The sequence below is a fragment of the Alligator mississippiensis genome, chromosome 3 (assembly GCF_030867095.1).
Source record: "Alligator mississippiensis isolate rAllMis1 chromosome 3, rAllMis1, whole genome shotgun sequence".
Taxonomy (NCBI): Eukaryota; Metazoa; Chordata; order Crocodylia; family Alligatoridae; genus Alligator; species Alligator mississippiensis.
The window spans coordinates 61,161,115-61,179,146 of NC_081826.1; the positions used below are offsets into that span (position 1 = coordinate 61,161,115).

At 42.6% G+C, this 18,032-nt stretch overlaps 1 protein-coding gene across 1 annotated transcript in view; it reads left to right on the plus strand.

The window, feature by feature from the left end:
* Positions 1–2,149: 2,149 nt before the first annotated feature.
* The window catches only part of TRAM1 (translocation associated membrane protein 1), a 29,238-nt gene continuing 13,355 nt past the window's right edge, over positions 2,150–18,032 (plus strand). Inside the window, exons 1-6 of the mRNA XM_014606801.3 lie at positions 2,150–2,354; positions 5,258–5,321; positions 6,107–6,228; positions 6,438–6,554; positions 7,270–7,328; positions 7,728–7,812. Of these exons, the coding sequence (XP_014462287.2) occupies positions 2,232–2,354; positions 5,258–5,321; positions 6,107–6,228; positions 6,438–6,554; positions 7,270–7,328; positions 7,728–7,812 (570 nt within the window). The 5' untranslated portion in view covers positions 2,150–2,231. The remainder of the gene's footprint in view (positions 2,355–5,257; positions 5,322–6,106; positions 6,229–6,437; positions 6,555–7,269; positions 7,329–7,727; positions 7,813–18,032) is intronic.

Here is an 18,032-nt window from a genome sequence, read left to right on the forward strand (position 1 = left end):
AATATTTAAACATCTCGACAAGCAAATGTGACCATTTTTTATAAGTCTGTGCCAGAAACAACACAAGTCCATTGGATTTGCATGTGTCCCCCCCCCCCCCTTCCCCATTGTGCAACCTCACTAGTTTTCCTGGCTTGCTGCAGCAAAATGCATTCATGCCTATTGGGACAGCGTGACAGACTTTCTTACTAAACAACAAGATGTAAATAAAGAAAACAAAACTATGCGGGATGGTCAAGGAAAATGGAAACCAATGAGAACTACTGCAAGGTATCTTTTGCTCATGTGGTTTTGGGGAACCATATTGTTCATTTGCAAATGGAAACAAATGCACCCCTGATACATCACATTAACTCTCTGCTTAACTGCTATCGACAAGTTAATGCTGATATAAATAATGCTTTGAAAGAAGAACTAGGGGACAATGCGCTATAGATAGCCACCCCTTTCATCTGCAATGAATGATTTGCTTCACAATTTCAAAGCAAACTGAAGGCAATCCTATCCTACAGTGTACCAGACACGTTATGGATTGGGATCTGCCTTTGCTAACTGTAAAGTGTTTGACCCATTTATTGAGGCTCAGATGTCACACAGTTATAGTGACTCTGAAAATATTCTGTGTATTTTCACTTGCAAGGCTGACGAGTTCAAGTACGACTTTGACCTGCCCATGGCACGTGAAATGCCATTATAGCAACACAACAGTACTTGATTATTGGAAAAGTGAGACCCATTTACTGCCTGTCATGGCCCATGTGGCATTATGTGCACTCACAGTGCCAGCAATCTCAGTGTTTGCAGAAAGATTATTTAGTTTGTTCAGAAAAGTTCAAGACAATATTGCATGCGCCTCTCTGAAGACTGACTTGAACAGCCCAACTTTTTTGTACTACAATAAAGACATAGATTTAAATTTGGAAAGCTTTTGAAATCTGGATTAGTCTGCTGGATCTAGCAAATTATGCATTCCAATAACTAACAAAAAAAGGGTTTAATTTATTAATTTTTTCACTTCTATGAATGTACTACCAAATGAACAGAATGATTTAAAGTAGGTATACTGTTCTGATTTATGGATATTTTCTTTTTATATTTTAATGTGATTTTATAAAGCTTTTAACAGTATGTTGTCATTAGGCATGGGCGGCAGATAATTTAGTCATTTCACACAACCCTGAAAAATTAAATCCATAAAAATCAAAAGAAATCATGGGCGACTGATGTCATCTTAGTCAAGGGGGACGTGTCCTGTCAGCAACCGAGGGGGGGTGGTCCCCCCATGGCCAAACCCAACCCTCAGACAACCCCTATGTGTCACCACTGAAAGAAATGCTTTAAAAATGTTTATTTTAGCTGTCGAAACTATTAAAAAATAAAAATTGAGTTCTGCCTCACTTACTTAGGAGAGGCTGAGGGAACAGGGTTTATTTATTCTGGAGAAGAGAAGACAGGGATTTAATAGCAGCCTTCAGCTACCTGAAGGGTGGCTCCAAAGAGGATGGAGCTAGAGTGTTCTCAGTGGTGGCAGATGGCAGACAAGGAGCAATGGTCTCAAGTTGCAGCAAGGGAAGTTGAGGTTAGATGGTAGGGAAAAACTCCCTCAGGAGGAGGGTAGTCAGGTACTGGAACAAGTTACCCAGAGAGGTGGTGGAAACTCCAGCCTTGGAGGTTTGTCTAGGCGGGTTTTAAAAAGCCTGGGTTGGGATGATCTGGTTGGGGCTGGTCCTGCTTTGAGCAGGGGGCTGGAGGCACGTCCTGCGCCCCCTCCCACCCCTCATTTGCTGCGCTTCTGACCGCCCTTCGGGAGCTGGCCAGTCACACGGGGACTCTGCTCCCCTCCGTTTGGATGCATTTCTGCAAAGGCTTTTGAGCAGCTCCTCACGGCAACCGGGCGTGGTTCAAGACCGCTCTTCCTTCTGGCAGCGGGGAAAGCCTGGCGAGCGGCCGTGCACAGGACCCCCACCGCTGCCCCGCCCGCGCGGAGGGCTCCTTAGTTTGCTCTGCACCGCGCGAGGGGTGGCCCTGCTTCGCTGCGCTCCCGGCCGCCGGCCGCCAGGGGTCGCTGCGGGCTGCCGCTGCCGGGGGCGGCGCGAGGCGGAAGCGGGGCCCGGGGCCGCGCGCGGGGCGGGGCGGGGCGGGGCGCGCCGGGCACCTCCCCTGTCCCCTCTGCCTCTTCCTGGCCGCGGCGGCAAGGGGCTGCGCTAGCGGCAGAGCGGCGCGGGCCCGCCATGGCGATCCGCAAGAAGAGCAACAAGAACCCGCCCGTGCTGAGCCACGAGTTTGTGGTACAGAACCACGCGGACATCGTGTCCTGCGTGGCCATGGTCTTCCTGCTCGGCCTCATGTTCGAGGTGAGCCCTTGTCCGTCCCTGCCGCCCGTGCCCGTGTCCATCCCGTGGTGCCCCGCGCACGCTCGCCCCGGCGCGGGTGTTGCTGAGCCGTCGGGGCTGTGGGGGGCGGGGCCGGGGCCGTCCGGTTACGTGGCAGTAGCGCGGCGGCCGGGGCGGGGTTGGGCGGGGAGGTCCCGGCCCCCCCCCCCGCCCTCCCGTCCGGCTCGCGGAGGGGGGGGGGGGAACGGTGGTGGTGATGACTTGCACAACGCCCCGCGCCCCCCCACCCCCACCCCGGGGCGTAGGCGTTGGGGAGCCTGGCAGGTGTCAAGGAGGCGGGTGCCCGGGACAGCGCTGAAGGCATGGGCAGAGCCCGGCGGGGGCTGAGGCTTCACACGCCCTCAATCTCCTTCTCCCAAACTGATGCGTTGCATGGGGATGCGGGGGCTCTCGTTTTGCCTCTTCTGGTTCCATGTAGTTGTTGCCTGAGGAGGCCGCAGCTCCCTCAAATTGGGCCCGAGCAGGGAGTTGGACTAGGTCAGTGTTTCCCAATGGGCGGGTTGCGAGAATATTGGAAAGGGTGGCAAAAAAACTTTAAAAATGGATTCTCCTTTAAAAGCGACACGTGGGGAAGTGTGGCTTTTCTGGTGCAGGCTGGCAGAGCTCCAGCCTGCAAGGCTGCTTGGAGGCCCCCCCACCCTGCGCACTGGGAGGCTGGGATCTGGGGGTGCAGCACGGTGGCTTAGAGTGGGGACGTTGGGTTGGAACTGGCTGTCCGTGTTTACAAATGGGCCCTGGAAAAAAAAATGACTGAGATCCTCTGGGCTAGATGACCTCTTGCGGTCCAGTCCCTTCCAACCCTCGCTTCCTATGATTCGACCTGCCCCATTGCTCCGTGGCGTTTTTGAGCAAGGGAGCTACTTTTTCCTTTGCTATCTAAATGCGGCAAGGGCAGTTTGCTTCTGATGGGAAGAGCGGATTCGTTTGGGCAAAAATCTGAACGCGGCGGCTTTTCAGGATCTGTTTTCAGCACATTGTAAGTGTTGTGTTGGCACCCAAGAGTTCCTTTTTGTTAGCATCTGTCTGGTTGGCAAATACCAGGTCTAGACTAGAAGGGATCGCATAGGTTGTTGCAGGCAAAAGGGCCCACTTGGGTTCAAAAGGATCTGCAAGAATATCTGTTCTTCTGCCCTCCCTCTCTCCCCACATGCAGACACTCCACAAACACCAGAGCTGCCTGACATAAACTGGGAGGCTCTTGTACAAAAAACTCAAGAGCCTTTCAGACTGCTTTAGCAGAGAGCAGGAGAGACAAGGACACACGTGATGCCCTGGGGTCGCTGCAGTGGCAGGGATTTTTTTTAGGTAAAATATGCCACATAATCCTAGGAATTGGAGCGTGCTACAGAAAAGCGGGTGAGAGGTAACAACTCTTGCTTGCTATGGCACATAAATCTCCATCTTATTGATATATTTGAATAGGAAGGTTGTGGTTGTACAGAGGTCCTGTTTACCTTTTTGACTGCTTTTTACTCTTCTCAAAACCAGTGGTATAGTATCTTGTTTGTGCTGTTAACTGATTTTGCTAACGTTGTAAACCTATTTGTATACTGGAATGTAAGGTGTTTTGGGGTTTTTTTTTAATTTGCTGGGGGAAGGGGGTGTAATTTGCAGTTCTTTCAGTCCCCACAAAAAGGTCAAGCTCTGACCAAGCTTTTCCAAGCTCTGTAAACTTATTTTGATATGGAACAAATACAGAGTTACCCCACTCAGTTGTACCTCAGTTGTACCTCAGTTGACCTTGCTTCCAGCACTTACTACTTTCTTCAACGTTTTATTCCAAAATGAAAGGATTTCTCAGAGTCTGTCTATACTTGTTCTCTTAAATAGGAAATGCGTATTTATGATTTTAAGATATTTTGACCTTTGTAAATTCACTGTCCAATGTCTAGGGCCAAATATTGGATGATGTAAGTGTGACTAATTGCAGAAGAGGGGATTGTTTAGATTCCTTAAATCTCTTCATTTTCAGTGTTTTAACTTCTTTATTCTTGCTTGTTTTTAAATGAAATGGTTGGGCCTGGGGATACTAGGTGGGCTCCACTGAAGCCTTTTCCAATATGGCTATTATTAACCACAGTTTTTGCTTGAAAGTTGGAACAGATCTACTTTTTTTTTTTTCTTTACTGACTACTCACTTCTCATAACTTGTTTCTACTTATCATGGTTTTACTTCTTGCTCAGCATACATAGTGTCACTGCTATAACTTCATTCCATTCACCTTGCTTGTATGACGCTTAGCAGTTTCTGAGTCTGTTAGCTATTTTCCTGAACTGGTAAACATAAAATGGTCTATCAGCCTCTTCATTCTGTTCTTTCTATTGGTTCTCTTCTCCTTTTTCATCTGTAGCATGGGTGGTGTATTTTGAAAATGGGGTTTGACCTCAGAATGGCTTTCAAAACTGGCTAACGTATTTGCCTAAAAATAGGTGAAACTGGGTTGTAGGAAACAACTGACTTCCTTCAGATTAGCTGAATCACTAAGCTAAATTAGTGTGTATTAAGAAAGGAACTGCAGTTCACATTATTAGTTTAATATAGTAGAAAGGGCTAACTGGTAAATGTGCAGTATTGGAGAAGCCTGAGAGTTGTGTTTTAAATATTCTGAAAATGCTCAGTTCCACAAATAGCCTGCCTGTATTGTATGAATTGGCTTTTGGGTAAGGCTGTTTATTCTAACTTGAAAGTCAGTCCAACGGACTCTGAGATGATAGGAAGTTTCTTTCCTTAATTTTGTCTTGAGTGTGTGTTTCTCTCCTGCCCTGCTGAGATCACATAGGTGTTTTCTGCTTAATAAATATGTTGCCAATGGTCCATTGATAATTTAGAACTTGTAGTACTCATTTTTGTTCTTTTCTTTCAGATTACAGCAAAAGCAGCAGTCATTTTTGTTACACTTCAGTACAATGTTACAATTCCTGCCACAGGTGGGTTTCTTTAGGGAGTTTAGATACCAGTGGGGTAGAGAGAATTATAGTCTTCATAAATTGACCCATTCTTAATTTCAAAGGATAGAGTTTAAAATTGCTTCTGTGATAAAATGTTAATGCTGTTTTGTTGTGCTTATCATCAATAAAATGGTATCAACATGCCTAGTTTCTGCATACATCTAGATATGAGACAGGCATTCAGATAAGTGTGAATGCATTTAGCAACTTTATCCATAAAACTCTGTCTCTGCAAGTTGTACTAATAAGAGGGAGACACGTTATTCAAATGTTAACAGTGCCCCTTCTAAAGAATTCTGCTAGCTTGCTTAAATGCATTAATTATATTTTAATTTTAATTCTTTCCAGAAATAGTTCTGTGTTAAGTTGTGGGATGGAGATAATTAGTAGAAGTTAAGGTTACTGGTTTATCCCAGGAGTGGGGGCAGGCAGCACAGTGGCAGATAGGGCAGGAAGCAGACAGCAGAGCAGCAGATCATCACAGAGCAGACAGAAGATTAGACCAGGAAAGGGGAGCAGAGTAGCACTTGGGGAGGGTGCAGGGCTAATTTGTTGCACACCTACAAAAAAGTTTGGGCCCCCACTGACTTAGCCAGTGATGACAGACCATAGATTTAAATTTAGTTTATACTCGGTACACACTAATATCTTAATCTCTTATCTGAAAAATACTTCTTTGAGAAATAAATACACTTATTAATAACTGGATTAAATGAGATCCTAGTATTTAACTCTTTAAAATCTGGGGTTTTTTTGTCCTTCAGAAGAACAATCTGCAGAAACTGTCTCTCTCTATTACTATGGTTTCAAAGACTTGGCTACAATTTTCTTCTACATGCTGGTAGCAATAATCGTACATGCCATTATTCAAGAATATGTGTTGGATGTAAGTACAAAATATTCATCATCTTTATTAAGATGACAAACATCAGTTACTATTACATTTTTTAACATTTAAAATAAGTTTTAAAAATTAGAATGTATGATCATGGAATATCTTAATTTCAATTTAAGATACTGTGTGAAAAATAAGACATGTAACACCTGAAGTACATTTGTTTTAACACATTTCTCAATTCATAACTTCTGTTTTAGAAAATTAACAGGAAAATGCACTTTTCTAAAACGAAGCATAGCAAGTTTAATGAATCTGGACAACTGAGCGTGTTCTACTTTTTCTCCTGTGTTTGGGGAGCGAGTATTCTTGTCTCCGTAAGTATGTCTTATCTTGCATTTATAGTGTTGGATCTCAGTTGTTTGCAGTAAGAAAATAACTTCCTCTAGTGCTCATCCATTTATTGGAGCAAAGACTAATCCTTTGCAAAATCCTCTTAGATCTCGATTGTAGCTAAATATCGGTAGCACTCACTCCTGAATCCTTGGCTTTGTCTTTTGAACAGCAAGTTAGAAATAGACACAGGACTCTTCATCTGTATTTATTTTGACCCTTCATTGCAATCTGACTGAGTAAATTACTTCTAGTTTATTATTTTTAAGAACAATTATACAACCCCTCCCATCACCACCAGTAATTAGACTTTTAGATATGGGGGCAAATCTCACCTCAGATTTGAGTAAATATAGTAAACATGGTTCTCATTTTTGGATATTGTGAGGCTTTGTTAATACTTGGGGAGTTTGAGGGTCTTCAAAAAGCAAAACTTGAAATATTTATTCTTTACTAAGCTTGACTTCTGCTTCTGGAAACTCTTCTTACTCAGAGTAATGCTAAAGGCTTATGTAACTAAAGAAGCTTACTGATAGTATGATACTGCTGTAGTTTTAAGTTGACTGACCCCCCACCCCCCCCACCCCAATCCCCCCCCCACACATGTGGGTGCATCTTGAGCATTTTGTTTCTGTATATGGATTTTGGAGTATGATTTCTAAACTAAAAACGGTAATCAGTAGCATTATCCGTTTTCAGGAGAACTACGTATCCGATCCAACGTCTTTGTGGAAGGACTACCCTCATACTCTGATTCCGTAAGGCTTTTTTTTTCCCCAGAATGTTGGAAAGTAATAATTATCTAAGATTTATAGTACAGTTTTGGTTCATGGCTTAGACCAACTACTGGGCAGAACTGTGGTAGTGGTTTAAATATGTCATTATATGATGCAAAAACTTGCTGCTCTCCTCATTTGGAACATCCAGAAATCAAATTTCTGCATGGCAGAGAGGGAAGTTGCTAATAAGATTTAGCCATTTCTTGTAATAACTTCTGGGAAGAATGAAATGTTTTTATTAATGAGAAAAATGTGCATTCCTCTTGTTGTTTATCCATAGGTTTTAGAAGTTTGCAGGAAAACTTTTTAGAACATTTGAACTAGGAATATAGTTACCAAACAGACTTACTGTATATATTTTCTTGCTGTCTCATGCAGATTTCAAATGAAATTTTTCTACATCTCTCAGTTGGCATACTGGTTTCATGCTTTTCCGGAACTGTACTTCCAGAAAACTAAAAAGGTAAGCAAAAAAAAAAAAAAAAATCTCATGTTAAAACAGCAGTACTTTTACTATTAAGTGTGTCAGGGAAGGGATTTGATATGCAAGCATATACATTTATATAATCATATTAATTGATATATTTTGGTCCACAAGAAACAAACATACTTCTGGTTTTTCTGTATTCATAGAGAACTTATGAGAGAACCATCTGCTTACTGGGGAATATATTACTTAAAAATAAATTTCAAGTAGTCTTTTTAAATACCTGCAGTTACTTCAGTGTTTACTTTGTGAACATGTCTGTTCTGTCTGTGGGAGCTTGCACTCTAATATTACTTCAAAGCAGTTCCTCTGATGCAAAGTTGGATTGCAATTCTGTTGTATCACTTGAAGTTCTGATTTTGCAGTTCTCTTTGCATTTTCCATTTTAACAGATGGTAAAAGTATTTTTTTTTTTTTTAATCAGTTGTTAGAAAAACAAGAAACTACCTTTATAGCTTTGGGTCATTTATTTCCACCACATTCAAGTAATGGCACAGTCAGTTCAACTCTGAAGTCTCACAGTTCGTAGTTTTCCTACTGTAACAATATTTGTTACTATTGAAGACAACTAATTCTTGCCAATTAAGGTCCTAATACAAAATTGTTTAATGGTTGAGAATTCATACAGATTAGGCAGTGAAGATTGCCAAATTTGCCAGCTTTGGGGAGTCATGAATAGGTTTCTCTGAAAGAGATTGTCATCTGCCTCAGATAAGGCAAAGAACCGTAAGAAACAGCATATGTATGTGTGTTCAGCAAAGGGAGAATGCTGCAAGGTTTTACCATCTAAAGGCAAGCTTGGTATGCAGGCCATTATAGTTGACCTTGAGATGCATATAGATAGGAATTCAGTAATATAACTTGTTGTCTTCAGAAACATGGAATTTTTTTTCTTTCCAAAAGTTAGTTTCAGTTTCAAGTCTTATAAATGGTGATGAGTCTAAAAGACCACTTTAATACATTTTTCAAGTCAAAGCAGACAACCTCTGGGCAGATGTTTTCCTTCTGTATAATCTATGATGCAGCAGCTGAAAAGCTGTTGCTCTTAGATATTATCACCTTTATGAACTTCTAGGTATGTACTAACTAAAGCAGGTTCAACAGAGAACTTCAAATTATGTTGATTATACAAATTAAGAACTCTGAAAGAATTGTGACAGGAGCTGATGAGTGGAACTAATGGTTCTAATACCTCTCAGTTATTGCTGTGTCTCTATTTTCCTTTTTTGCATCTTTCCATTCTTTCTGCTGCACAAAGATGTCTACCAAGTTTGTTGTTTTTCAGGCACTTAACATTGAAATATCAGATCCCTGCTCCCGTCCCTCTTACAGGAGTATCCTAACAAGCAAGGAACACCAGTTGTTCTTAACATCTTTTTAGACTTGAGGCGCTTGAAAGGATCTCAAAGCACACCAGGGAGCCATGGCACTCTGGTTGAAAATCACTGTCTATGTCATGATTAGGGATCTCCATAAATTACACTGGAAGTTCCCCCTGCAGTGACCCCTTTAATGTTTTTCATTTCACTGCTTACCACCTCTTCCTCCCCTGATTGGTGGAAGGGCCCTGCCAGCCAACCCATTTGCCACTGGTCCCCAAAGAAGGAAAAACCGCAGCATACTTTAAAACATCTGCCAATCGGAGGGTGGGGGGGAAGCAGTGAAATGAAAGCATTAAAGAAGCTGTTGCTGGGGGACACTTCCAGTGTGATTTACGGAGATCCCTAGTCATGATAATAATTGAGGCTGCAGTCTCTCTCCTCCCACTCCCCCCACTCCCAGCAAGGAATGCCCACTTTTAGTTTTGGAACATTTTAATATCCCAATGCATTGCTACCAGTATGGGTACTCTGATGGAGATCAGAAACTTGCACACCTTGTGTTTAGTTTGGAGTTGGAGCTACACTAGGAAAATAGATTCTAGTTTCACTGAAATCACTTTGTTTCCTAGAGTGTCTTAGCCAACTATCTGTCTTCCAAAAGCAGAAGAGAAGAAACAGTATTAGTTAAAACTGCTTCATGTTAAAATTTGGAGATGGTTTAGCAAACCAAGTTGATTATCAGGCCTGTCTTCTGAAATTATATATATCACATGCCAGGGATCTTGAAAAACATTGGAGAAAATAGCCACATGTTCTTAATGACCAGCCTTTTTTCAGAAAAGAAAAATGTGGATTTTCTGCTCTTCAGTCATGCATCGCCTTAGAAACAGATTCACAGGACTGTTAGTTAGAGCTACCAAATTGTTTGAAAAGTTCAGAACTTCATTAAGATACTTTCCAGCAGTGATCTCAGTACTGCAACAATGTGTCTTCTCTTCATTGGAATCTGATTGTATGACAAATCTTCCATTGATTTCAATAGAAGCACTTTCTAGTCTTGTTAATACTCTTTCATCTCTTTCTGAAAAAAGGATAAACTTCAGCTGTTCTAATTTACTAAATATATTCACTGAAGTTGCATAACCAAGTGATTTTTCCTGATTCTATTTGAAATCTGATAAAAGTAGCTGAACTGTGTTTATGGGTACCTCCACTCTTTGAAGAATGATGAGGGCTAGCAGTTTACCCACTACAAGGACTCCCTTATGCAAGGTCATGCTGGATTCCATTCTGCTCTCCTATCTGTGTCAATGTGTGAGAGGCTGCCAAGAGAAATGATTATGGTTTTTTTCTCGATTCATCTTTATGAGATTTGAATTAAATCAGTGTTTGGTAAGGATGGAAACTGGAATGAGAATTAACTATTTTGCGGTTTAGAATTGGTAAACTGAGTATCGATAAGAGATTTTGGACACTTACTGTTTCATTACTGGAACATGTCCATTTCTTCCCCAAATGTAGTTTTTGGTCACAGAATACTTTTGAACCCTGAATTTCTTGTCAGCTGCCACAGATTTGACTAGGTTAGTAGTGACATGATCATTTTTTAGGTTTGGGATGGAAGTATTTTGAGTTAATGCTTTTTTTTTATGGCTAGCAACTTGGCAGAACATTAGTTTTGCACTTGCTATATAAATAGATCTTAGCCTGAGTAGTCACTAACATACCAACTTATTGATGCTGAGCATTGCTTGTTAACTAGTTAGCACAATAAAGCACAGTGCACACTTTTGTGTGCAGTTGCCTAAAAGGCTAATTCTGCATATTGTTTTCAAGTTTAATCAAAGTACTAATCTAAATATTATCCAAAATAAGTCAGGATGTTGTTTTTTTTTTATTGCTTGAGTACTTGCTTTTACTTTTTTGTGATACCTCAAGCAACAGGAAACCCTCATCCTGAAAACTAAGGAGTTTGTTGCAATGGTAACGAAGTATAATGAACCCACAAACTTGATTGATTGAATTTCTCTTAGAAAATCATATCTCTCTGCATCCATTTTTTGCAGTGTGTTCTAAGATGCATCGGGTGTTTGTGATTGTTCCCTCTACTGTCCTGGTGTACTTAGTGACCCAGCATACACATCAGATCATGCTGATGTTAGAAGTAACTTGAAAGCTGTACTTGCATTTGGAATTGAAATAGCTAAATCTGAAAATGTCTTCAGTTTACCTTTTGAGGATAGACACTTTTTTTAAATCCATATGATGCAATCTAAATTCAGATCTAATTACAGTTTTGGCTGAGCAGAACACCTTGACATGTCTCTCACCAAAGTCTGTTCACCAAAGCAGTGGCTAAATCCCCTGGGGTACCTATTCCAGGATGTGTACTCCAAGCACACCTAACATCAACAGAATTGAGTTCAACATGAAGTAAAATGGCAACAGCTGCTGTTGCTAAAAACATGATAGGAACAGGAAGTTGTTGTGGTGGTTCTTATGCAGTAGCTTAATCGTTAGAGCACTTGTTCTAGGAATATTCACGTGGAATATCTGAACTATCTTCAGTCTAGTTTTCAGTGGAGTTTAATCCTTTCCCACAGAAGATTAAACTAACCCAGGGGTGGGCAATTATTTTGAGCAGAGGGCCACTTACTGAGTTTTGGCAAGCTGTCGAGGGCTGCATTTCCCTCTCTGGTACAGGGACCCAGGAGCAGCCCCATGGTCCCAGGCCAGAAGCCTTTGCTAGACAGGGGCTTCTGGTTGCAGGGGCCCTGCAGGCCGGATAGAATGGCCTGGCAGGTCGGATCCAGCCCCCAGGCCATATTTTGCCCACCCCTGACCTAACCCCAGGGTTAAATATAGGTGGAGTGATGCCCTCTCACCTCTCCCTCCCCATCCAATTAAAGCTGTTCCACTCTAGCCAAGAATACAAGAACGTTGGGCTAGAAAGCAAGAAAAGAGGGAGCATGACTCTAGCCTAGTGGTTCTCAACCTTTTTAGATGAAAGGTACCCCTTAGAAAATACCGTCTCTTAGCTTTTACTTATATTTTGACTGGAAAAATACTAGAGCAATTCTTCTGTTGCAAGAACTTAAAGACCAGAACAGGTCAGAATATTTGTGATGCTGTGAGTGTCTATTTCATATCTATGAATTTGTCTTGTGAACCCAAGTGTAGGTAGGTGTTTTATACACCTAACTGCTAATATTGTGTGACACCTTTAAATAGATCTCGTGGCACCCTGGTTGAGACTCACTACTTTAGCCCAATGATGAGAGCCTTGTTCTGAGTTTGCAAAATTCACAGTCTTATTCCTACTACTTTCTAATATTTCTAGTTTATCTACCTTTTCTTAAAATGTGTGTGCCTAAAACGTGATTACAGTATTCCAGCTGAGACACCATAGGCACTAAGTAGAGTTGAATAAGACCTCACATCTCTTTAATAAATCCAAGAACAGGATATACCAGGGATAGGCAACCCCTGGCACGCGTGCCAATTAGTAGTATGCGGAGACATTCTCCTTGGCATGCCTGGAAGTGTGCTGAGGAAAATGTTTACAATTTTTTTATTTTTTTTATTTATTTTTTAAGTTGCTGCTCTGGGGGCAGGATCAAGAGAACACAGGCAGAGGGACGGCCTGCGTTCTGTTGACCTCGCCCCCGTGTCTGTGGTGGTGCTGAGCACTTCACAAACACAGCCACTGACACAGGGGCAGGGTTAGCAGAATGCAAACTGCGTCCCTGCCTGTATTCTCCTGACCCACCCCCAGTGCCTGCTGATGTGCTGGAAGAGGACAGGGAAGAGAAGGGAAACCAGCAACAGCAGTCACTGCTTCATATACCCTGTGCCACACTACTCGCCTGCATTGCTAGTGGGGGTAGCTGGGCTCTGGCAGCCAGTTCACATAGTTTCTTCCTCCTCTTTCCCTTTCTCCACTCTCTCTCTTTTTCTAGGGACCTACCAAATTCATGGTGCAAGTGCAGCAGCACCATTAATCTTGCAGGTCTCTGGACATTCCCCCCCTCCCCCCCCCCTTGCTGCTGATCAGTGAAGGGGCTGTGCTTGCAGCTTGCTTTTGATTGGCAAGGAGGCAAAAACTGCAGCTTTAAACTTGGCACTGTTTTTGTCTCCCCACCACTGAAGCAAAAACAGCGCCATGTTTAAAACTGTGGTTTTCGCTTCCCTGATGAATTCAGGGCAAGATACAATTCCTGTGGACTGTAAGCAGGGCATGCTGGCCCCAGTGAGCCAATCGGGAACGGCTTTCTGGGCCACATTTTCTCATGCCCCTGGGGCCTCCCTGTTTCCCCACTTTTCCCCAGACCTTCTTCCCCCATGTATTTAGGGACCCTGGGCGCCAGGTGAGTGGGGCTAGGAGGAGTGGGGAAGTTCTGCCTGCAATGAGTGCCGGAGCTCTCCATGGCAGTGGGGGAGCCTGCATGCAGGTGGGTGTGGGAGACATGGAGCTCTCCAGGGGCAAGAGCCTACACTTAGTGGGGAGGCTGTGCTCCCTTGGAGCTGCAGGGTGCCAAGGGCGGGTAGGGGATACCGCTCTTTCTGGAGCCCACTGGCTACACTAGCAACCCCCCACCCCCAGCATTAACTCTGCTAGGCTTCCATGCCAGAAGTGCTGGGGCAGCTGGCAACCTGTCTATACAGGGGTGCAGCATTGCTGCTTAGGTGCTCCAGGAGCAATGTGGCAGGCAGGCAGAGCCACACGTGCACTGGCTGCTGCTGCCCCTTCCCATCCCTGGGGCCAGCAGCCAGGCAGGGCACAGCTGGGCAAAGCATGAGCCCCTCTCCTCACAGCTCCTTCTACCCTCCAACTCTTGCTGTGCACTGCAGAGCCCAGCCCATGGCTTCCCACTGGGGCTGCTTGCCAAATTGGGATAAAATCATGTAATAACCCCCTTCCTTTCTCCCCCCACTCTTCCCTGCAGCAACTGCAGGTGTTTCTGTAATGAATCACCAAGGAAGTGTAAACCGTGGTTTGAAACATGGCACAGTTTTTGTGTCTCTACTGGTTAGCAGCAAGCAGCAGGGCTCCCAGGACTCCTCAGCCAACTGGTGGGGGCAACAAAAATGGCTCTAAGTTTAAAACTGCAGTTTTTGCCTCCCTGCCAATCAGGACTGCAAGTGTGGCCCCTCCACCAATCAGTGCCAGGGGAGGGCATGCAGGGGAACTTGCAAAATTAAATATGCTGCCATGCACACCCTACTTCCACCATGAATTTGATAGGTCCCTATCTTTTACCCTTTTTCTCTCTTCTCTTCCTCTCTTTCTTCTTTTCTCTCCTCTCCTTTTTTCTGTCTCCCCTCTGTCTCCCCTTTTTCTTCTCTCTTCTTTTCTTTTCTTTCTTCTATTTTCTCCTTTCTTCTCTTTTCTCTTCTTTTTGTTCCTTTCCCTCTTTCTTTTCTTACTGGTATTTTCAAAAAAAGTTCTCTCTTTTTTTTTTCTTCTGCCTTCCAAAAACAAGGTGCATGCCTTATCAAGGATGTGTGATATGCAAGAAAATATGGTATTTATCCAGTTTTTCATAGGATCCTGTTCTCCATATTGCTTGCAACTGTTCCTAGCCTAATCTGCATGTGTTTATTCCATTAACCATGTTATTAATGAAAATACTGAATAGAACCAAGCAAAAGATGCTTCTTTGCAAGGCCCCCCACTTCAAATGTCTTCCTGGATGGACTGTAAATCGTTATAAATACTCTGAGAATAACTTAAAACCAGTTTTAGGGGATTAACCAGATTCTGATTACATCTAGACTATATTTTATTGGCTTCTATAAAAAATACGAAATAATGTGTGATGGTATCAGCAGCCTTACCAGAGTTAGGTTATGTCAATTTACTGCTCTTCTTGTATCTACTTAGCCAGCTAGCCACCCTGTCAGAAGGAAATTAGAGTGTGTCAGTCCGTTACTGTCAAACCCATGTTTATCAACTCTGATGTCTAGGTATGTAAAAACTGATTCTTAATCTATATCAGAATTTTTTTGTTTGTTTTGGGTTTTTTTGTTTTAGGGATCCACAGTAGACTGACTGGGATTATGTTTCCCATATCCTTTTCTTTTCCCTTCAAGATAAGTGCTGTGCCCATCAGGCCACACCTGTTCTCCATGAATCCTTAAAAATAATAGTACAGAAAGTACTTAATTCCTATAAGTAGTATAGAGTGAATGTCAGATTCTGCTAACTTTAATATATCTACTGTTTTGGCCTGCTCTCCCATCTCCATTTAAAAATTAATTTTATTCAATCATCTGATCGCAAACATACTTCTCTGTGGAGAATTAAGTAAAGAAGACATACTTACTGAAGAATTAAGTCTTAACCTGCATTATCTATAACATAATTTTCTTTCCTATGTTGTATGTGGGCATGCACACATGAAAATTAGTTCTAACATTTTTATTACCCAGTTAAGAGTGCTGCCATTATTAGGTTTTCACGCTTTCAACAAGGAACATACATTTCATCTTTCTGACAAATTTATGGGTGTCTAATTCTTTCATGAATTTTGAATATTTTTACAATAACTTTATGTTCTCTTTTGTACTTATGGGAAACTGAGCATTCAGTTTTACTACTGACTGATGTAGACTAGTCAGTTTTAATATAAAAGTTTGTCCCACTAACAGTTTTCCAACCTTTTAATTATATTTGTGTGCATTGTGTCCAGGTTTTGGATTTTTTGCACTATTAAGATCATCAAGGATTGGCTTGCAGTTCAAATAGCCATGCCTGGCCAAGCAGCTTGTGCAGCTGCAAAAGGCACCCATTTAATGTCAGCCATTCTCCTCAGACCAAAGGAACTCTGCATCTGGGGTAACTTGCTGTGAATTATGCCATGTATAACTGGGGTGAAACAGTAAGACAGTGAAGTTCAGCTGTAACTTCTTTAGGTTCTGCCTGCAAGAACAGTTGTATTTTTGGAATGATTGCATGCCAGAGAAACTATCCTTGCCTTCTGCCAGCACAAATGCTAGACTCAAAACTTTCTGTTGTCCCCTGAATTTCTTGCTTAACTTCTTGTGAATGATCTTTGTGAAAGTCTGGGTCCCTCGTCTTGCAGGGACACTTGCAACAGACTGAAGGCAGAATATCGAAATACCTCCCCTTTTAGATGAGCCTATAGCTCACAATCCTCCCTTGCAGGCCTCTCCAATCTAAAAAAATGCTTTGAGGAAAGATCTATCAGCTGCTGGTTGTAACAGTTTATTGAGGTATGGCTTGAATTCTGAGCATGTTGCTTAGCAGACTTTTGAGGAGGCCTTTGTAAACTACTAGAACAGTGGTTGGTCTATTGCAGTGGTGCTCAGCCTTTCTTCCCTGTAGGGCTAGTCTGCAGGCCGGATCCAGCATGAATTTGGTCCTAACATGTCCTAACACCATATTCCTGGCACCACATTTTTGGATACATGGGGAGTCCCATGGGCAAGATGACACGGACCCAACGGCTGGATTTGGCCCTAAGCCAGAGGTTAAGCGCACAACTAGTTTAGTGAGTTTTTTACTTAGCACTTTAGTAAACACTGCCTGTCTTTGTCTTATGAGAAAAGCTCCAGTTATCCCAGCATGGGACAGCTGATATTTGGCTGATAATACTTATGGCTGATATTTTTCCCTCACCCATTCTTTTCGCTTTTCTCATTCTAGACTCGTTAGTGTATTCTGGTGACATCCACAATATGGGGTTGATGAGGGAATCTTTCAACTCTTCTGCAAAAGGAAAGGCTTTTTGTGTGGTATATTATTGAACCAGGTGCACAGTTGGGGTAGACTCAGACTAGCTTTCAAATGCAATGGAGCTCCAGTATATATACCCACCTACAACCCCCAGTGGATGTTTAAGTGATTAAGCAGGGCAGTAACCTTTGGTTCTGGAAAATTTCAGCTGGAGCAACCTATCACCCAAGGGGAGCGAGGAATTGAGCCATTCCCTTCCATATTTCCTTCTCTTGGAGTTTTTCAGTAGTTTGTGATTCTTTTACTTCTGAATCACACTTTCTTTCAATCTTGATTCTCAAAAGATGAGAGATCCTCTCAGCCTTCCTCACAGGGCTTGGCAGGGAGGGTGTTCCTTCTATGCTCATCTTTCACATTAGAGAGCAGCTAGTGCTCAGAGACCTTAAGTAATGAGCAAAAATAATGTCCCATTTCCTTAGATGTGGTTTAGCAAAATAAAAATTATAATTTGTAAAATTCTTATATAATAAAAGGCTTAGTCAGTCTGTTTGTCTGTAATGCTCTTGGAGCCCTCTGACTGGTTAGCGAAACAACCAATCAGAGTGCGGAGCACCACTGTGACAGAGGGGATGGAGCAGGGAGGGGGGAGGGCAGTGGCATGGGGTGCTGGCAGAGGGGGATGGCAGGACAAGCTTTTTCCCTGCTCCTGGGAGGTGGCGGCATGGGGTGGTGGATGGCTGCACTCTCTCACCATCTGCCCCCCCGCCGGTCATTGTTGATGGGGAATTCGCTAGTTACTCCTATAATGTACTAAGAGCCTGCATTTTTTTATCGTGTGAAAGGGGACCCTGCTGTAATATGGACAGATTCTTCAGTCTTTTCCATCTACCCATTTGGCTCATTATCTACATTTTGTCTTGGATATCATGTGTGTTTATAGATTTGCACCTTCTAATTTTTGTTGATACCAGATTGCATCTCTGTTTTAACATACCTTTGAAGAATGGCTGTTTTCAGAATTTCCACCAGTTAATATGTGAAAAGAAAGCCTAAACTTTAGGAATCCTATCCAAAACTTCAGGGTTTCTTGAAGATGTTTGTATCTCCATGTTCCTTGTATAGCATTTCAAGATTAAAATGTTTTACTATGATTTGTGTACTTAATTGGTGGCTGT